Genomic DNA, 22,383 nt, shown 5'->3' on the forward strand with positions numbered 1-22,383 from the left:
AGGATACCTGCAGGGGTTTTACTGCCTTCACTAATACTCTCTTAGTAAAAGCTACTCTCGCATCTACATAAACTCAGAAATAGACCTGCATCAGGTCACTTTCGTCTGAAGATTAAAAAAGAAAAAGGTTCAAATCTCGACACAGATTAATTGTCCTCCGTACTTTAATTTCTCCTACCTGACAGCCACATTCCTCAACTTTAACCATGGGAAGTTAAAATCGTCACCATAAACCCTGAAAGGGATTATTTGTTACACCTTAACAGATAAAGAGTCATGTCGCGGTCATATTTTTACAGTAAACATCTGTGTGGATGTCACAGTCCTACTGCACTGTCAGATTCAAAGCAAAATACAAAAATACATATAAATACACCAACCAAAGCTTAACCAAGTCCACCAAGATCCTCAAACTTTAAACTTAGATTTTCCTCTAAGTCGCAGTGTATGGAACTGTTTCTCGACTCCTTTGTTGTCTTGATGAATTTCAGTCCTTGCTTTATTTAGATCGGCGGACCGAACCGCGCGGCTGCCTGTCCTCCACCGGTACCCTACATCTTGTTGAGCAGCTCCAGACTGCGAATACTTTCGTCTCATTTTCTCATTTTGGATCTTCCAAAGATAGCGCTGACAGGTGATATTAATGGTCTTTTATTAGCATCGTCCTGATTGCCACAGATTTTTTGGAAGCAGGAGATAAAGGGAAAGAGCGCCAGAGAGGAGGAGGGAAGAAAAAAAAAGACAGAGAGAGAGCGAATATGGAAGTCCTCCACCCACCGCTTCTCACAGGAGATCGCCTCACTCTTTGATAGCCTGCCCGAATCTGTTCCCCCCATAGAAACTGCCCTGCAGATGTTGTTGCTGTATGCCGACTACAAAGAAGGAGCCCTTTATGAGGAGAACATCTATTTTGGGCCTCAGTGTTTCCGCGCCGTGGTGCTCAGTGAGAGGAGTAAAGGCCTAATCTTTCTGCCGCTGAAAACTCTGTTTTATTCCCTGCCCGTGATATTTTTAGATTAAAGCCCATTTCTAATGACTAAAGTGAGGATGTAATATTTTATGACAGTATCAATATGCCATCGCCGCGGTGGGCTTGAGCCTCAAACAGCCGGCGCTGCTATTGGCATAGGCAGAGAGGAAAGAGGGGGAAAACGAGGCAGCAACCTCAGTGAAATCAGGAAGACGGAGAAGCCTTTGTATCAGGCCTGACTGTGTTCATTTAGACGTGTTTGTGGTCGAGACTCTCACCCCAGCCCACAGAACCATGACTTTGTTGCAATGTTGACTGTGAGGCAAAGGTCTTGGGGGCAATATTAGCTCTTGATATTATTTTTAATTAAAGCACCAATCCCTCAGCCAAGTTGTCCAAACAGTTCTAAATGGGCTCTGTAAATCAGACAAACATCCTCAATATTTGATGGGTTGAGAGTGCGCGCCGCAGCCTCCAGATGGTTTGTGTTTCTCAAGCGTTTCACGAGGGATGGTACAGGACAGCGATCTTCTGTTCGAGTGTGCCTCTTGACAGAGCGAGTTCCTCCAAATCACATGCTGAGTCGCTGGATTTCTGCCTAGGTCGCTCTCCTTCCCTCCTCTTCTTGTCTCCGTCTCTTTGGGTTTATCTGTAGGTTATGCATGTGCATCAGTATTTTGGGGGGATTTCTTTGACTTCTGTCTGTCAATATTGTCATCAATTAATTAAAATCACACCCAAGTGATACTATAGTGAAGTGGACCCATTTCGGATTCTCCAGCAAAACTCCAGTACAGTGAGAAGTGACAGAACATGTATTTGCATGTAATTTGCATCACACTTCAAAGCTTTTCTGAGCTCATACCGTCTCTAATAACTGTAAATGCAGATACTTTTAAAACGGCACTGATGTTTCACCCTCGCACTGAACTTTTGAAAAAGGAAGAAAAAAAAACTGACAGTGTAGTGGGATGAGAGGAAAAAGCAGTCAGGGGATGGAGGGAGAGAACTAGATGCTAAGTCCAGCTTGCCCCGGTTGATAAGCGTATGGCCTGGCGCCAGAATACCCCCCTCCTCCCCTCTCCTCACCCCTCCTCCGAAAAAATACACATACACACACACACACTCAGACACACACGCAGACACCACACCCAGTTGTGAGCGTGACCCCCCCCCCCCCCCCCCACCCCTCCCACTCCCTCCCTTTTTCTCCCACCATCGCACAAACACACATCAGCACCACTCCAGTGGCGTCTCCAGCTCGCTATTCCTCTTCATTAGTGTCCCAGAGCAAGATGCTTGTCATGTAATTAGCAGAGGAGGTCTTTCTGAATGCCTGTGTAACACACACGCTCATTAGAGAAGTGAGAGAAGGCTGGGGCGAGAGGAGAGGTGGAGAGGCAGGCCTGGGAGGCACGTAGAGGGAGAGCAATCAGCGAGACAGATGGGGAGAGGGGGGAAGACTGAGGGACAGAAAGAGAACATGGGAGCGGGGGAAAAAGTGTTTAGTGCTGCAAGAAAAACAGAAACTTGCATGTCGAGGGTTGAGATTTCTGACTTGAGTACAGCAAAGGAGGAGGGAGTCAGGCTGGACGAAATTTTAATGACTTACCTCAGTCAACTGGTATTCTCATTAATAATCCTACGTTCTGTGAAAGCCACTGAAGCCTAACCTGGTTTAAGACAACTCAGACAGGCACAGTGAAATGTCTGGGAATTTTTTTTTTTAAACTGGGTGAGAACTATACTTGAGAGTCTCAGAGTTTTGAGCATTGACACGTATTTGAAGGCGTGAGACACTCAGATGTGATGGGTGCAGTTACAGTAAGGGTCTAGGAAGCGCGTTACGTCAATGGGAAGACCCCACACCAGTCCCGCAGGGAAGTGTGTGCGTGCCTCTGTGTTTATTTCCATACGTGTGTTGCTGTTATTACTGCAGAGATAAGAGAAGGACCTCACAGTATATTTAGAACAGGCAGACAGACTGAACGGCCATGTGAATGGCTACATGTGGTGTCAACATGTTTCATTCTTCTTCTTCATTCACAGTTCTATCGCTTCACCCTCTGTAAAGCACTCCATCGAGCCGACTCTCTGCCTGGGTGTTTTTCAGGCACTTTCCATGAGACAGGGGCATCATTAGCTCGACTACATCAACGCTGTGTTCACACTGATAAAAACATCAGTGCCAGTGGTGCTGCTGTCGGCTCCGCTCAGTTCACTCACTCCGTGACGAGGTGTGGCTCAGGCTGCAGAGGAGGGCTTATCAGGGCGATGAGAGGGAAGAAGGGGCTGCTTGTCACTGGCTGCTTCTCAGTGGAGTCTGTGTTGTGTCTTCAGTCTGCCCCAACTCCCTGTGTGAGGCACTTCACCTTCATCCCCCTGCCTGCAGATTGGGATCACTTGTAGGCATTTTTTTGTGGAATTAATCTGAAATCTGCTGATTTTAATCTCGCTAACACTCAAGTTTTGTGACACTGTAGGCAGCTGTGTGCACAAATATATATTAGTATACCTTCTTGGGGAGGATGTTAAAGTGTAAACTGGTACTTCTCTGTCTCGCACACACAGACACTTTATTTATTTATTTATTTGTGTGTGGTTCGCGCTTTCTCCTTTGAGAAGGTCCGGGTTTATCTACCACCTGAGGCTTCTCTGTGTGGCGTTTGAGTGTGCGCGGGTTTCCTCCCACAATCCAAAAACATGCACGTGAGGTTAATTGGTGACCTAAATTACCCCTGGGTGAAAATGTGAGTGTGTGGGTGTGTGTGTGGGTGTATGGCTGTCTGTCTAAGTGCGTTTTCCCTGTGATGGACGGCCGGCCGTTCCAGGCCGTATCCTCCACTAATCCGCAGTAAACTGGATTTGGCTCCCATCAAACCCAGGCTACTATGATTTTCTTGCTCTGAATTTCTCAAGTTATCAAATCTTTCATCAATTTCACACAATTGGTCAAAGATGCACTGAAATCTGCTGTGTCCTGAACAACTGTTGCTAAAAATACATCTGACCAATATCCAAGTGGGCAGAAGCACAAAACCATGCATGTGTTTCCCATCCTTCACTTCTCCACCGAACAAAACCAAACACAGATTCAAGGGATTGTTTTATCTTGCCAGTGTTGCCGGTGTCTGGTCAGGCTCACTCACATGATGCTACAGATACAAGTTACACACAACTGAGAGACAATTTATATTTGTGGATATTTGAGGTAAGATGTGTTGCGTTGTGTCGATTTCAGTCTCTTCAGGACGTCATCATGTGTGTATTCTTTTAGAAAAGGAGTAATTCTAGTATTTTAGGGTTTTTTGTTGTTGTTGTTTATGTAACTGCAGATGCTGTAAAAATGATTGTATTCATTTCGACTTCTAAACGAGGAAAATAGGTTAATTATATTTATTTTTACAAATGAATATTTGCAGAGCAAGAAAAGGTTAACGCAAGGAAAGTTATGAAAGAGGTTTTTTTTAAAGATCAGATCTGGTTTGGGGTTTTCTCTCTTTCACTTTTACTCTCTGACTCCCACCTGTCTGATCGCTCTCAGTCTGTCTCTCTTCTGGAGCCCACCTCTCTGGTACTTCACCCTTTCTTTGTTTCTCTTCAGCTCCTCACACACTCTGAGCTCCACTCCCCACTGCCGGCCACCGCCACCCCACTCACCCAGCGCTTAGTGTGCAGAAAAAGAGGGTTATTTTTAGAGCTCTGCTGATGGTTTTAGGATGTTAAGTCCATATTGTGAGCTGGATTTTCGGCGAGGAAACAGGCTGTTTCTCGTTTTTGCCCCTCGCTTCCATTCATTTCCTATTCTGCATCCTCTCATCCTCTCTGAGAACCCCCTTCTCTCTACGCTACACCCTCCTTACACTTTCTCTTCCCTCCCGCCAGCCTCCCCCACTCTGTTAAAACAAACTGATTGTCAACACAACGCTACCGCCATCCTCAGCTCTCACCTCCCTCCTCACACCTACACAACTCTCTCGTTTTCTCATTCTCTAGTTCTCGTCTTCGGCTGTGCTCTTCCTAGCAGCAAGCTTTTTTTTTTTCTGCAGTTTGTTCTTCTTCCTCTTCATGCAATCTGGGCCTGTCATCTCTCAGACTGTTCAGCCGCTCTGCAGCCTGTCTTCGAATGGAAAAGGCTTTTACTATGAATTGTTGAACTGTGTGTTCTCCTTTGTCAAGTTGAAGAGAAGTTTAACTGAAACTATAAACCAGATCCAGGAATCCACCTCGGCTGACCTCGTGGGAAAGTTGAGGAGACAATTATTTTGTTTACCTTTGGGAGCTGAGGTGAAGTGTGAAAGTTAACCGAACACAAACACAAATTTATGCAGGTTTTCAGCACTGCTAAACTCCAAGGTTTGCAATTTGCATAGAGGTGTAATCTGACTGCCTGCAGTTCCTCCTCGCACTCCGTGCACAGCTCAACTGTGCCCTCTATCATCAAATCTCTGAAACGCAGATCCAGTTTGAGGTCTGACTGGTTTCCAGCAGCGGCAGAAATAAACTGCAAGTCTGTTTGAATTTTATCAGGATTCTTAATATTAAAAATTAGAACTTAATTGACTCCAACATCAAATTCAAGTCCTTCTTTACCTCAAAGTGTAACTTTTCATGGAGTCTGAGGTGCCCAGTCTCCAGTCTGAATGCCATCCTCAGGCTGGCACGGCCACCTACTGGCTCCTGTGTGCTCCACCAGCTGTCTGGAATAGCCCGGGCCATGTGTTAACGCTTTACTCCCCTGATACCCACGATGACTGCGTGGCTCTGTCTCTTTAAGACCCGACCTGGAATGCTGTGGTTTGCCTAGGCGTTTGGGGTAGTGCCCTCACCCACACATAAACACAGCCCTAAAAGTGAGTCATTCTCGCTCCCTGTGCTCTTTCATTCTTTCACGCTCTCCTCCAACGTGTGTCAGGATGTTTTTCCTGTGTTGTTTTGATGGCCCATGCCTTTGTTTCTCCTTACTCACTGCAGTTTAACGGCCTCCTGCCCTCATCTGGCTGGCACGGCGTCAACACGCAGCAGGAGCGTGGGTCCTGTCTGCCATGTTTGTTTGTGCCACAGGTGAAAAGGGTGTGAGCTGCGATTATATTTGGCCTGAAGGCCTTTAATGGTGTTTTTTTGACAGATCACAACAATGCAGAATAGTAAGTGACCATCTTGTGTTAAAGGTGTCTTCACCTTGTGTTAAATCTATTTACTGGGTGACTAGTTCATGTTCAGCACTAAGAAATCAACCTTTATGTAGTAATCCTAAATACCACCTCAGCATATTTGTTGAAAAAGTCATTCACTGCACTGCCCACAGCCCCCATCACCCACAAAAGAGACACAAACTTTCCAATGGGCCACCTCAGGCTTGAGCCAGAGAGCCCTCAAGTGGTGGAAGTTGGCACTGCTCTCCTCTATGAATAGGATCAATAGGCAGGCTCACTTTATTAGATCCAGATTTGACCGTCTGGAGGCACAGATGAATGATTTTGTAGTCTGGTGAGCAGCCCACATCGAGTTCAGCCTGTCAGACATGTCTGGGGGGACGTGGGGGGAGGAAAGAGAGAGAGAGAGGGAGGCAGAGAGACAGAGACTCCGAGCCTCAAAGTAAAAAGCCTTGAGAATGCGGGACAGGGGTAAACCCTAAACCTGAGAGCTCCGCTCAGGCAAGCAACCTTCCAGGGAACAACACTTTTCTTATTGAGCCAGCAGGCCAGACCCAAATGAGAGGTGACAGCATATTCATTTCACCCTGTGTTTTTCTTTAAGGGCTTTTTAAAATGCTGTTGAATGATGAGTGGTCAGTGGATTTATAGTTCGAGGGATGATTTAGGCTCTCTGAACGGCGCTGCTTTCCTCCTGCTCCTGCTCGCCTTCCTTTTCTTTTTTTCCACTCACTTTTAAGGGCTTTATTTCAGCCTCCTGTTGTTCTTGTCGTGTTGACTACCTCTTGGCAAAAAAGAGACTGATTTAAAATATGAAGGGAGTATCTTGGTTTCACATGCCCGTTCTGGACCGATGGCAGGGCGTGCCCACATGCTTAGAGCAGAGCTGACACCAGAAAGGTGGTCTGGATGATCCATGTACATACCATAAGAAAACACCAGCAATTTACAATGTTAGGGTAAGGGTTAGAAAATAAATTGAATTTAAACAGTGTAGATATATAAATCAAGACAGTCCAAAATACAGAAAATAACACAGAGGCTAAAAGAAGCATCTTTTATTTGTTTTCCATTCAATTACATCCATACTTGAGCCAATTGTATTGTAAACACAACACTTTGTCTTAACACCACATGCCCTTTCCGACGGGCCTCATCTCAGCCTGATTTCCCCCCGAAGGTAAAAATACCACATGAGGTCATGCGGTGGACATATCAGTGGCGTGCTCTGGACCTGATGAGTGGCAACACATTGGGAGGCATTGGGAGGTCGTTAATTTATAGGGATGCTATTACCTTCATAAATGTTGCCTCATAAAACGACTGCCTTGCTTTAATTTAATACTTCCCCTCGGCAATTATCACAGCACACAGGAGTGAGCGGCTGTCTGCCCCCTGCTTTGTGTGGAACTTTTTGAATCCACAGAGTTACCTTTGATATGGTTCTTTGAATCATGCCATTCTACATTCTTGTGGACTTAACCTCTCATCTTGAAAACACTTTAAAACTTGTTCCAGGCAATCTAAAAGGCTTTACGTCGATATTTCTGCAATATGTTATAGGCCAAACTCACATTGGTTTAGGAACTTCCTGCAATCACATTCTTCAATTCAGCCTCTCTTAAATCATTCAAACTGTAATCCAGTACATAGAAATGACACAGTTTGCAAGGTGAGATTACTCCCACCCGTTTGAACATGAGCCCTTTGCTTATATTGGTGTCTGAGGCTGGTCATAACTGCCTGGAGGCTTGCGTGAAAAGATTTGATACTCTGCCCTGCCTTCCCTGGTGCCATACTGCCATTTTCTGCCTCCCTGAGGAGTGAAAAATGGGGGGAGTTGAGAATGGGACCAATCTCCATCTCCAGATCATCTCTCAGTAGCCCCTTCAACTAAATAAATAACTCATTACAGTTCAGAGTAGGGAGCTTCATTTACTCCGAGCGATGTAATCACTGATGTCTGTAGGTTGCCCACATCTTCTCAAATACAAGCCTTTTTTCTCTTTTGCTCCAATCCCCGGAGAGGGCACTCTGAAATGTTAGCATACCAGTGAGGAGAGACTGGCAGTTGAACTGTATGTGGTCGAGTACTGATGGCAGATTGTTTGGCACCACTGCAGGGAGGGATTACATCTGCACACAGGGAGGATTCTTCCATCGGAACGCATGCATGTTGAACAGTTCTGAAAGAACATCATGGCACGAAAAAACTATCAGGATGTTTGTGTGAGTCATCGATGATTCAGACGGGGAATCCGAGGCTTGTGCAGGTATATTTAACCTCCTGTGAAAACACAAGGGAGGGCGTTGCCACACAGGAGCAAACAATCAGTGACTGATCAAAAGATTTCCATCCATCCATCCATCCATCTTTCAAACATGGAGTCTATAATCCACACCTGGAGGAGCTGGAGTCAGTTCCAGCTAAAGGGGCGAAGGACAGGTTGCCAGGTCACTGCTCAAAGAAAGACAACCACACACACTCAAACTAGTCTTATTAAATGCATGGTTTTTGACTGTGAGAGGATCAGCAGAAAGCTTATGCATGAGAAGAACATGCAAACTTTACACAGAGAGGTTCGCAACCAGACTCAAAGTTAATATATTACCCAAGATGAGATGGTTAACCACTTCACCCCTAAACCTTTGGCTAATGATCACAGGTCAATTTAGTCACCCTTGATAACATGCTGTTTAAACAGTCAGCATGTTATCCACTATTAGTCACCTAATCAAGGCAATTTAAACTGTCTCCTTGTTTGCACTACCCTTATTTTATATGGTTAAAATCATTAAAGAAACCGGAATTGATTTAAAATATGATGGTATAATAAACCTTGTGGTTTTATGTCTTATGTTTCTCATCAGAAGCTGCCTTAAGTTAAATCCGGATATGTTGGTAATGCACAGAAAGCTTTATGTATTTACTATAAAAAAAGATCAAATATATAAAACTCACGTCCCCCCTTTTTTTTCTTTTTTCTTTTTTGTTGAGGATTTAGTAGTTGCTGTTCAAATGTGTTAAAGAACTCCTTCTACTGTATCCTGAGGAAGGCAACACAGCATGCGCATGAATGCCATTTTTCAGCCAAACGGATGTTGGGATTTCCGTCCATTGTTTCGTGCTGGGAACACCATTATCAATGTTGTTGTTCTTAATCATTGCATTAGGAAACGCTGCAACAAACAGAAGGTTTAGCCGGTGATGAAAGAGGATCTTTTAACCAGATGACCCCCAAAACTAAATAGTATTACTTTTTGACACATCTAAGTGAAACAAAGAAAAAACACCAACATTTAACTGGCTGAAAATAAAGTTTGTTTGATGAGCATTAATTAAATATATATACATCTATTGATCCTATATTACATCAAATTATATCTTCATTAATGCATCAAGTTGCACCCCACTTCTTCACACTGGTTGCTTCTGCATGAAATAGCGAGCCTGATGAGGCCGTAAAATGCCACGGTTGGTCGACTTTTGTGGTGGAAAGGGGGAATCTCCGCGAGGATGAGGGCAGCAATGTAAAGGAAATGAAGTTAGTGAAGTGATCGGGGTCAAGTGAGCAGGAAAAGACAAAGCACGCTGCAGAGGAACTATTGTATCCCTGCGGGAGTTTCTCTCCGCTCAGAAACTTCTGCACCGACAATAAGAGAGACTCGGAATTATTGATCACTGAGAGAACAGGTGTGGTAAAATATCAAATTTTTTTTCAATAAATTTAAATAAGAAGAGGTATAAAATAAGCTCAGCCAAAGCTTTCCTTACTTTTAATATATTTGACTTTCCCGTCATAAGCGTGCACCTTATATTAAAAAAGATGTTAAAACCTGACTAAAAGAGGTTCTTCAGAAATAACACGGAGATGTGGTTGTATTTTCTTTTGATCACGTTTAATCAACATTTAGTTCCGACAGAGGAATCTCATTGGATAAAAGAGCGCACCTGGCCACATCACAGCTGTATCACTCCGCCCCATAGATGTCAAACGGTAATAAAATAAATCTAGCTTTGACTAAAATTAGTAAAACGTCAACAACGTGCGTCGGATTCACATATAAAAACAGCCAGTTGGTTTAAGTGGAACTTACAAGTGACGAATAAATGTGTAGGAAAAAAAGGTTTTGCTTTTAGTTGCGCATTTTGTTGGCGGAAACGCGTGGTTAATAAATAAGCCTTTTTGTTTGTTTGTTTTATCAGCTCATCTTTCGGAAAACTTGCAGAGGACAGCATTGAGGCGGGTGTGAAGAGGAATGTTTGAGGTTTGTGGTGGTTTTGAGGCTTTCTTGGAGCGCTTCTCCCTTCGGACGCGCCTCGGGATGATTATTAATTATCGTGCGTAAAACTCTCCGAACTGTTCTAATCCGCACGCTTCTTCATAAATTCCGCAGAAATGTGCGCGCTCTGCTCTCCCCTCATTTCACGGTTCAGTGGCCTCTCGGTGCAGGAGAGGGGAGGTTTTCTCTCTCCGCTCATTGGTCGCGGCTCTCCCATCACAGCAGCATTTCCATTCATACACCGGGCGCTCCTTTTTTCGCCTCTTTTCAAATAACTCACTGTCATCTTCATCGTCATTGGGAAAACGGCTTTTTTTTCCACGGACAAGAGCGATTGATTCAAACAGAAAAAATAATAGATAAGGAGGATCGGAAAGCAGATCAATCGAGCTGTAACGACAGGTGAGTGGAGGAAAAAAAATAAGCAACGATCGCCGAACGCACGCTGCAAAGTAGACATGCATGCAGCATGACAGTAAATCATACCGACGCGTTGTGTCACTTTTTATTGATGCTTATTTGGCACGGTGCAAAGAAATATAGACGATCGATCAAAAAAAAAAAAAAAACAATGTTTCGACTGACTTTTGCGTTCATGTTTCTGTCTCGCGGCATCAGACGTGCCATGCAAAAGTAAATACAGGATTTTTCAGTCGAAAGTTTCTAACATCGGGGAAAACAGGAGTATTAAAAACAATGGAGGGTGTATGAGCAGAAAATCAGTTGGCTCTCCTTTATGATGGATAACAGCGAGGTAAGATGCTTAAAATGTAACACTAGAGGGGTCCCGGCCCACGGGGCTGTCTGGGAGGAAGGTTCACGCCGTTATTCACCAGTCCTCCTCCGCCTAATTGGCTGCAGATGCGGGGATCATATGCTCTTTTTACCGCGTAGAAATTGGATGCATTTGGGGAACTTTATGAGGCGAGCACTGCGTTTAGCCTGCAGGAGCAGAGAAGACAGAAAAAATAGAAAAGAAAAAAAGAAAAAAAAAACAGTGGTCCCTTACAAATACTTTCACCGCTCCACGTTCATAATCCCGCTCCTATAGGCTGAGTTATCACGGGGCTGTTTTCCAGGACAACTGAAAAAAAAATGTTGTGTCATTAAAGTTCTGCAAGAACTTTTTTTTTATTTTCAAGGTTTCACTAAAAACAATATGATCGCATAGTCCTGAAATTGACAGCCTGGAAGCCACTGAGCGGGACAGAGATGTCCCAGAGGCCTGGTTGGGACATGCTCCACTTTAACGGCGCCTCCTGGATCGCCAATATAGAGGTTCATATACTTGATCACACAGTCTATATAACAGCCATTTGTGATGTCCTGTGCCATTGCCTTCCTAATAATTGCAGAGAGAGGGAAGGGCTAAAAACACCGTCCTCTAAGTGCCCTTTCACCCTAGACTTTGTAAGCTGCACTTATTAAAGCGAAAAGTGTTTCAATATGTGGTAAGCTTTAGGGGAAAACGTGATGGGGGTTGGGATGGGGCCCTCTCCTCTTCTTGTTCTTTTTTTTCTTCTGTTTGCTGCCCAGCTCCCATTGGGCGACTTGGAGTAATTCATCCATGTTAGCAGTAGGTCAGTGGTGTAATTTCCATCTATTGGTGCTGTTAAATGTACGGATAGAGGCAATTAAAACCCACCCGGATCTAATGCCGCTGACCACCACTGAAAAATGAGGGTTTTATGAATGAACCTACAGGCAGATGGGGTGGAGAGAAGGGGGTTATTTAGCTCTTGGTGGAAGTGGTCACATATACCAAGGAGTTCATGGCAAGTGTGACAGGAAAAAAAATCTACAAAACCTGTTTTTAAAAAAGAAATAATTTGATCATTCTCACTCTTTCTGCTGTGTTTTTTTTTTATTTTCCATCCAGAGCCCATTGGACACCCAGCACCCTTGGGCCTGTCTTTCCAACATGTTTCAGACTGTTCCTGACACGTCGTCTTACGTCAAGGTAAGACTCCACCATCTCTCCCAGCAGGTAATGTTGGACTGATAAACTGGGATGCTTTGATTTGAAGTCTTATTTTCATCAAGTGAGAAAGCAAAAAGGTTCACCCACGTCACTAAAAATGCAAAAAAAAAAAAAAAAAAAAAAAAAAAAAAAAAATCACTATTTTCCTCTATCTGCATGATGAATGAGCTCCGTTCCCTGATGGCCATGCATTTTTGATTTTATGAAGTAGAAAATGTATACATAACGAAATATAGTCTTTGTTTTTCTATTTGAACAATAAAATCTACAATATTCAAACACCTGCTGGTTTACAGGTGTTACAGTTACAGGTTTATTGGCTTTAATTGCCACCTTGTTGTTTCCCTGGATGTTTAAAATACCTACATGTGTACAGTGTTTATGTTGAACTGTTGCTGTGGTGTGGTCTGCAGTGTGTGCCAAGATCAATTTCACTCTTTTTTTTTGGTCTTAAATGTGAAAATGTGGCACTTATGGCCCATTATCATGTTTGACGTCACTGTATCGCCTTCATTGATCTCTCTCTCTCTCGCTCTCTCTGTCTCTCTGTCTCTCTCTCTCTGCTGATCCTGAGAATGTAAATAAAGCAAACAGCGCACATCTGGTTTTCACATAAACGTCTCACACATGGCGCAGCATGAATACCTGTATGTAACAACGACTGCATATATATATATATATATATATATATATATATATATATATATATATATATATATATATATATATATATATATACACATATATATCCCTTAATGTTTGTTCTGTCGGGGCTTGACTCGGATTGTCCCTCATTAAAATGCGCCATTGTACAGCAGAGGGGAGCTATGGCAATATCTTCATAATCAAGGTATTTTTCCAAGAGCGACTTGTTAATGTTTTGAAGACTTATTCCCCCTTTGAATAAGGGCTCCTTTCATCCGCTGCAGAGAGACTCTGCGTTTCAGGGTTCAGAACAATTCTTGATTTGTTGGGGGAGACTTGAATAGCAAGGAATGTTTGAGGAGAAAATACGAGTTGAAACGAGTCTTTCTGTTCTTTATAAAAAAAAAGGAAAAAAAGGAGGTGAGCACCGGAGAGAGTGTTTTTTTTTTCTTAATAGTGCGCCTTCATTTTTACAGTGGCTGTCCCTCAGCCTCCCTGATTTACAGTTAAAAATGAATTATATTTTTGATGTGTTTGGTCTGATTAAAGTTTGTATCTTTTCTTCTTCTTCTCTCCATTGTGGATTGAGGATGAGTTTGTGCGTGCCAGTCACTGGCTCTCTGACATCCAGGGAGATGCTGGTCAGAATGTGGCACGCCTCGATTCAAGATTGAAAAGAAATATCCCCCCATTCAAGCGAATCCGCGGCCCAGCATTTGGTTTTGTTTGGTTAAGGCCAGGCGAGACTGGAACTCTCCAATAAAAATAAATCTCAAATTAATTATGGCCTGGAGCGAGGGGCCAGACAGTTCGTGCTTATGCGCGCTGCAGACTCCACTTTTTTGCCCTCAGTATTTTGACTCGGGCTGTCTTTTAGCCCGAGAGAAGGAATGATCCGAATAGATGTCTGCAGTCTAATAAACAGCAACCTCGGGCTCACATGGACCGAGACTGTTTCTTCATAACACTGCAGTTTCTCACAACACTCAAGATGCAATTTCCCACTTTAGAAATAACCAAATGAGGTTTTCTTATAGAAGCCAAGAGTGACCAGCTGAAGTTGATTTTAAAAAAATAAATACTATTGCGCTTTATTAAAATGTTCTAAATTAATTTCATCCCCCCCTTTTTAGATAAGAAATAAATCTCACTTGGGCTAATTTAAATCTGACTGTGAAGGAGATTTCCATATAGGCAGAAGAAGAAAGGATGGGCTGGACAGCTGAAAGGCTGCTAAACATAAATGCACCATGGTGTCCGCCCACCTCTGGCTTGTTGCCCCAGCGGAGAGACAGAGGAGCTACTGGCTCGTGGTGGAAGGAGAAATGTCTGGCTGTCTAGTTCCAGCGTCAAGCCAGATGTTCTGTGGTTCACTGTGTAAACCAACTTGCATCTGTTTACTGGCCTTCCAAAATGTTTGTTACCACTGTATTCATTATGATCTTTGTGGATACTGCCCCCACAGTCGCTCTGATAAGCAGTGCTGAAAAAAAACAGGTACTCTGCTACAGCATGACACTCATCTTGAACGGTAAAAAAAAAAAGCTGTATGTAAAACCAATTATTCAAACAAATTAGAATAATGTTAACTGTGCATTTTGAAAATGACTCAGTAACAACCTCAAGGTTGAGCTTTTCTGTTACTGAAGTCCAAAACGATGCATCATCAACCCAAAATCACATCGCAAGCCCTTTTTTAATCTCTTCCTTTATTACCAAAACCCCCTCTAATAAAAATGATACAGAAACTCCAGACGCTGGAATGTAAAGAAAAACAAAAAAGAAACCAAGCCAGCCACTGAAGAGTTAAACAAGGTGTCTCCCTTAATTACACGAGTCTGAACTGGCCTCAGGCAGGAGAAGCCTTGACCCTTAGCAGGATCCAGATGTGGTGGTCCCAAGGGTGGGGGCCCACAGCCCCAGCAGACCCCCAAGTCGAGAGCAGACAGGCCGGCCCTGCTGTCAAGGCGCTGCTGCCGCGACGCAGGCTCTGTTTGGCCACTTTGAGGCTGCAGACGCAGCAACACTGGAAAAAAAATAAATAAAAAAAATAAAAATCATCCAGTAGTGTCAACCATCATGTCTCATGACAGCATTTTGGTCTACATAGAAATGTTTTTTTTAATTAAGAATTTAATTAAGCAGTTGAACTAAACAGTTAATCAGAGCAATAGACATTTTGACGCCTCAAAGTGTAATTTACCTACTTGTGGTCAATTTATTCCACTTGTCTACAAAAAAAAAAAAAAAAAAACAAAAAAACGAAATGTAGTAATGGAATTGTGAGAATAGACTATTTTGCAGTGTGATCGGTCTGGTGACGTTCAGACCTGGCTCCACGTCCAGCATCTGCTCTCAAATTGTTCCTGAATTGATGAGGGCAATTTCATAGAGTAGACGGAGAGAGGGGGGACGCAGTCTACCTATGTGGGGGTGGGGTTTGTGGAAGTTTTTTTTTTTTCTTCCCTTGCCCATTTCTGCAGTTAGTATAGAGAGAAATCAGACACTGGCAATGACAGACAAAATCAGAATAAAAAAGAAAATAAATGATAATAGCAACACGTGCGCAAAGGCTGCTTTCCTCCATTCAGTCCTGCGTGGAGCAGCAGACGCACACGTGTAGCGCAGACTCTCAGATTATAGTGCGGTTAGGAGCTGAATGCTTGGATTTTATTAATGGTGTCTCAGGAAAACTTCACAGAGGCTTCATAGCGAGCTGAAACAAAAAGAGAGAGAAAGGAGAGAGAGAGAGAGAGAGAGAGAGAGAGAGAGAGAGAGGAGGTTGCGGCAACCTCTGCCATAGGTGTTCAAATGTCTCCCCTGTTTTGATTTAGAGCTCCGTCCACAGACACATCTGCCCGCATTCAAAGACAAAGTTTATTTAACGTATCACTTTCACCGTGAAATATAGAACAAAACTGCGGATAGTCTGATTTACAGAGGGATGGAGGCATGGCCAGATGAAAGTCTGAAGTGTAGGCGTGAACTAAAAGCGCTCTAAAACATGCCATCGCGTAACTTTTAAAGACAGCAAACCTCGTTCCAGAGAGCCGTAGTCAAAATGTGTGCAGAAATAATTCACAACTCGGACAAAAAGTAAAACCCCCCTCCACGCCATCTGTGGCATTACTGGGAAAGCAAAACACACAACACTATTCTAGAGCAGGCTATACGCAGCTATGGCTGTGCACAACGCAGGCAGCCATCCTGTAAATATTTCCGAGCAGAAAAACATAACAGCGGAGCGAACACTCAATTGTTTTCCCTGCTTATCTCTCTCGGACAGTATCCTGCTTTTTTGAAGGCAGGGCTTTCGGTGACACACAGCTTCCTTCTCACAACCTCCTCAACAGTGGTGACTTCACTTCCCAAATTTAGAGGACAGAAAAAACTCCAATCCCGTAAAAGTGTCTCTTTCTCTCCGCCACATACCGGGGACTGGGATTAATTCAGGAGCGTGTCATGTTTGGGATATTGTCGGGGTCCGCTGAAAATTGCGCAAAATGGACGGAACTATTAAGGTAAGGGTGGAGAACGGGGTGTATGAGTTTGTGGGAGACTGCTTTTTCGGAGTTGCGCCTCCTTTTTTCAAGCAAAGGGCTGAAATGCCTGTCCGTGTCGGTCTGTGAGCTGGGACCTCCAATCTGGCGACGATGAGCGGCTTTTTTCTCTCGGTCTGAAAGCGGTAACCAGATTTACTTCATTTCATCTTTCTATGAGAGTATCCTTCTTCCTTTTTTTCAAAAAGCCGACCGCTACTGCGGATAAGTTATGGCGCGGATTTAAAGCGAAATCAGAATCACGCTTTGGATTGTTGGGGCCGAAGCGCACAATTACGCACGTCTGGAAAAGCACAGAAACTAGTGATTTCCTTTATTTCCCATAGGAATAGCGCCATGTAGTTAACTTTGCTATAGGTGTGCGTCGCCAGCAGCCCCGTTCATTTTGGTTTTATTCGGGTTAAGCGGAGGTTGAGCAATAACAAAGTCTGGATGTACCGTCTGATACGAGGTGCGGAGCTGCGCAACAGCGGTGTGGCACGTCGCCGGCTCGGTTCGAGGTCCCCGTCGTGGGTCAGAAACGGTGATGATCCGTTTGTTTTTTCCACCGGGAAATGTCGTCTGTTTTAGTGTTTCTGGTGTCTGTCACGGCTCCCGTCTCTCCGCTTGAGGACGGAGGGTTTTGTCACAGGGCAGGGAAAGCTGTCATTTGGCAACTCCGCGCGGTAACTGCAGAGTTTGCAACACTTCAAACCGCAAAGCTTCACAATGATACCGTGGGCTTGCTCCTTTCGTACTTACAAAACTATTTCGAAATGGTATGCCGGTGGCGGCGGAGCGGCTCGTCTGCATTAACACTGGCCACTGGCCGCCGACAGCCAAATTCCAGATGCATTATGGCTGCAGCCAGATGTTAAATGGCAAGTCCCGCGTAGTTCATTCAGCGAAGAGTCCAGCCTGGTGTCGCAGTTTTAACAAGTGTATGTTCGGAAGAATGCAGAAGCATCTGCTCTTATTGTTGTGGAAAAGCGATACGACTTATGTTCACTTGTGGAAATTGAAAGGAGCTGGTTTGCGGTGGTTGGGTGTGGTGTGAGTTTTGGATGAGTGTAAACGCTGGCCAGGCAAAAAAATCTGTCAGGCTTCATATACACACACCAGTGGCTTAAAATCTGACGACTTTCGCCCGCAGTTCTGATACATGCTGCAGGAGAGCACGATTGTTTCAACCTGTTTCTTGTTTTCTCCTCACAAAGCAAGAAGCTGTGGCAATTATTGTAATCATAATTGAATCCTTGAGTATAAATGACTGGCTGTTAACCGCATTCATGCTCGCTAAAAGAAAGGAAGGACTCTCTAACCATGAGAGCTTCCTGCTCCACACAATCTTTTCCTGACAGGTTTCCTCTTCCTCCTTAAACAAAAGACAGGAATGCCCCCCTCTGGGTGGCTCCTGCTCGATGGCTGTGTGTGAACGCCAAACAGATACACGTGTAGTCTGGGATGCGGAGCTGCTGCGTGTCTCCAGTCTGGACCGGGCGCGTCTTGACGCATTTGGAGAGAGATAGACCAGGCTGATGTAAACAGAGCAGAGGTGGCTCCCAGCAGGTGTCACACTCACACAAAGCTTCTAATAGTGGCTACAGCCTCACGACTGAGCCATAATCAATTCACAGTGTGTTTGTTTTAGTCTACCCTCTCCTCATTTACAGAGAGGGGCACTACATGGAATGAAAGCAGAAAAAAAAAGATTTTAAAGATTAAACTTTTTTTTATTTTAGAAACTTTCTGAAGAATTTGTGGTTAGGACTTGACTTATCTTCCTTCGTGAGAAGTTTATCTATAGGGTCTAAAAGTGTCCCACATATTATCTTTTGGTGTTTCAAGACTGAAAAAGTGTGTGTAACTGTATGGAACCCGCAGTGTTATTAAGTGTGTGTGTTCCTTGCAGATACTGGAAAGAAAACACAGCAAACTGGCACTGATCAGTCATCCTCTCAGCTTCTCCTCGGAGCATGGTGTGCTCCTATTTTTAAAAGAAACCACCACAATCTCGATAGGCCCACAGCACTTGCCAATCATAGCTCCAAATGCACAGGCTGATATGTCACTGTAAATATAACGTGCAACAGCCACAATAGGTCGCAGAGCCCTTATCGGGCCGCAGTGAGACATTCCCTCACTCTTTTTACACTTTATCATCCACAGACTCGCTGCTGTGCTGCGCTCTGATAGCGTGCCTTGTTGCCAGTGTTCAGACTGTGATGGATCCACTGATGAAATCACTGGAAAATCTAATTCTGGCAGATGGTTAAATGCTCTGGAGAGGTTCCACTTCTTTATCCACCCCCAGAAACCTTAAAGAGTAGTTTTTTTCATGAAATCCCCCAAGTTTGTTTGCCATTTGTCATGTTCCATAGCATCAGCCGTTTCCAATCGCATAAAGAAAATACTCATAACTAAGGTCGAGTTGATAATTCAGATCAATGTGTCTCTAAAATACAAACACATTTGTATTTCATTCACAGGTGTTTCCAAAAGACGATCAAAACATGTGAATAACTGCCACACACGCTTGCTTTTTCATTGTTATTCTTATTTTCCCTTACATAGTGTACACACAGTCAGGTGTCAGAGACTGGAACAGAATATTATATTGTATCAATGCAATTTTCATTCAAAATTCAGGCATTATACTCTTGAGTACAAGCGCCACAGCATGTTATCTCAAAAGTTTCTGACAAAGTGTTTCACATTTCCGTTGATGCACAGGAAAGACCGAAATGATTTTATCCTGCAAGTTTTACAACGCTAGTTTGACTCCAACATGCTTGGTTTAGATTTATTAGATACAAGTTAAATTATAGTGTATAAAGTGGCACTGTTTCTGTTTTTAATGAACATATAGAGCTGATAATGAAATAGAATGGGATCACTGAAGTTTGAAGAAAAAATTGTTGCATTCATATTCGTGTCCGTTTAGGTCAATTGAGAAAGTATTTCAGTCATTTACAGACATTTCAGATCATCTTTCTTCTGTATCTATCATTTAATTTTACATTAAATGTTGGATTGTACCAGTGAGAAATATCTGCTCGCTGTACCGAAGACATTTATCATTCAAAGTGGGGATAAGAGAAAACTTTCCACTCGCATGACATGTCTTATGTGAGATCCAGAGGATTTCACTTTCATAAAAGTAACATTTTAGAGAATGCAACGGCAACATGTTGGAAATATTGATCAATGAATATCAAGTGGAGCTTTTCCCCCGGAGGCAGATATGTGGCATGTTGGAATGAAATAATTCAGTCTTCAAGGATTAGACACGTCTCGGTCTAAGCTGTGCCATCAGATCCTATCAGATCCAGATGTGCATCAGATCCGAGCCCAGTCCTCAGAGGCATATGACTGTAATGATTTCACTTAATATTTTTGACATATTGTTTTGTTTTTTTTCTTTTCTTTCTTTCTGTGCCTATATTCCTCTTTGCACGGTGATGTATGGGACTGACTCACAAGTCATCGTCAAGCCGTACAGTTCTGTCATCCTATAAAGTTAACGGCTGGCACACAGCTGGGCCGGTGACACTCGCCCGGTCGTTCTCTGTCAAATACTTCGGCGGTGACATCGGCATGTTAAAGGTCCGACCCGTCAAAAATGTAAGCCGCGCTTTACTTCCAAGACATTACACGGAGAGCGTGTTGAAGCCATGCAATATACCGGCCAGCCCAGAGTTTCTGCGTTTGTTTTCTTTAATAAACTTACATTGCTCCAGCTGAGCCGCCGCAGAGGGGTCAGAGTAGCCGTGACCCCTCCTGCTTCTGTTGAGTCTTCGGCTGCGGAGGGAAGCCCGACACTCAGACAGGACAGACACGCCAAGGCCTGACAGGGGATTCTGGGGTCCAGGGAAATTATGAAGATACAGATCGTAAAGTAAATGGTGGCAACTGGGGATTCAGAGAAATTTAGATCAGAAGATTGTTCATCATTCGACACATATTTCAATGGTACTTTTATATGTTCACCAATAGTTGAATATGTCTGAGTTACGTTGTGGATTAGCATGTAATTTAACACGTCCTCAACGCGCTATCATGCAGCTCAGCTTTGTTACACAGTGGGCATGTTTGAAGTCATCCTAACATCAACAGGAAGCTGCAGTTGCTACGTGGGCAGTATACACAAACTAGTGAGGATGCCAGACTGCGATACGACTGGAACTGCACATAATTGCTGTAAACAAAAATACACAGCAGATCAAAAACTTGACAAGTTTCGGCCTGATGTCAAACAAGAAAACCCGAGTCATATTTGCTCGTGTTCGTGAGGGTTAGATGATAAAATCCTCTGGCTAAATGTGACAGACAGATAACAGTTCGTTTAATGGAGGCACTAAAAGTGAGGTGAAAAAATTCATGTTCTTGCAAAAGACTAAAAAGAAAAAGAAAGGCACTGCAATGTCCTGCAAAAACAAGGTCCAAGTGTTTATCAGTATTCCTATATTTACATATTTACAATGAAAACTGCTCCAGACCGGAGGAGAATGTATACCTGACTTGATTGGGATGTTTAAAAGTCAATCATGTTGTTTGTACGTTACAATATCTGAAGTTTGCACTGCTGTTGGTGCTGAAAACACAGAGGAAAGGCTGCATGCTCTGTTTTATTGGATGAAGACTTTAGAAGCCCTTTGAGTGCACGACAATTCACCAGACAATTTACATTGTTGTAAAGCAAGAGAAAAAAAACTATTTTTCTTGACAATTATTTGTCAGATAATTTAACAGGTATCCTTAAAACCTTTGAAAAGAAAGTGGAAATTTTCATTTGATCAGGTTTCATTGACTTTCAGGCTAACTTAAAAACTGAGAGTTGACATTAAGTTCCTGTAAACTATGTAAATATAACTCAGTGTGTGACATGCTGCGTCCCATCTTCCCTCAGGAGGCGCTATCAGTGGTGAGTGAAGACCAGTCCCTATTTGAGCCTCCGTACGCTGCTGCTGCCCCTCTCCCCAAGACAGACATGACTGCATCTGGCACACAGGACTATGGCCAAACCCACAAAATCAACCCCCTGCCCCCACAGCAGGAGTGGATCAACCAACCTGTTCGGGTCAACGTCAAGCGAGAATACGAGCACATGAACGGATCCAGGTAGGACTTGACAGAAATGTCCCGTGTTTTACACACTTTCAGCCTCTGGACGGGTCTTTCGAAATCAATCTCCATTAGACATATTGGAGCGTTTCTGCTGTTGTCATTTGTCATTTAACAAGTCATTTCTTCACCACAGCTAACCTTCACTTTTGCGTCTAATCTTTGATATACTTGGCCCAGGCAAGGGGAGGAGGGCCCGAGTGTCTCATGCCAAAGTCAATGGCTTGAAAGAAAAGCCAACAACACCCAATTTATCTTCTGATAATATTTTTAAAACTTGCACGTCTGTGTGATTGTGTAGCAGGGAGTCTCCGGTGGACTGCAGTGTGGGTAAATGTAACAAGCTGGTGGGGGGTAATGACACCTCTCAGATGACCTATGGAAGCTACATGGATGAGAAGAACGCTCCTCCACCCAACATGACCACCAATGAGCGGAGGGTCATCGTACCTGCAGGTGAGAGCAGTTATGAAATTAGGAATTAAAAAGAAGAAAAATTACTGACAAATCAGTCGGACTGTACAGTTTGTGCTCTGCCCTGTTAGAAGATGTATTATAGACTCACTTCTCTGTTTGGAATAATTTGCCAGTGTAGTAAATGTTTTATGAGTGCTATTTTTTTCTTAGTCGGTTCATTGGGTAAAGCATTGTTCAGCTGTTTTACGCCACCCGTGGGGGCATGAC

General features: G+C 43.5%; 1 protein-coding gene across 8 annotated transcripts in view; it reads left to right on the forward strand.

Annotated features, from left to right (window-relative positions):
• The first annotated feature begins 10,487 nt into the window (after positions 1 to 10,487).
• Positions 10,488 to 22,383, forward strand: part of fli1 (Fli-1 proto-oncogene, ETS transcription factor) — a 30,123-nt gene continuing 18,227 nt past the window's right edge. Inside the window, exons 1-5 of one of the 8 annotated variants that reach the window (XM_030107950.1) lie at positions 10,488 to 10,812; positions 12,290 to 12,370; positions 21,485 to 21,499; positions 21,587 to 21,696; positions 22,004 to 22,155. In XM_030107950.1, coding sequence (XP_029963810.1) covers positions 12,332 to 12,370; positions 21,485 to 21,499; positions 21,587 to 21,696; positions 22,004 to 22,155 — 316 coding nt within the window. In that variant the 5' untranslated portion in view covers positions 10,488 to 10,812; positions 12,290 to 12,331. The other 7 variants (XM_030107949.1, XM_030107946.1, XM_030107944.1 and 4 more) reach the window with 7 other exon arrangements.

This window comes from Salarias fasciatus, chromosome 14 (genome assembly GCF_902148845.1).
Source record: "Salarias fasciatus chromosome 14, fSalaFa1.1, whole genome shotgun sequence".
NCBI lineage: Eukaryota > Metazoa > Chordata > Actinopteri > Blenniiformes > Blenniidae > Salarias > Salarias fasciatus.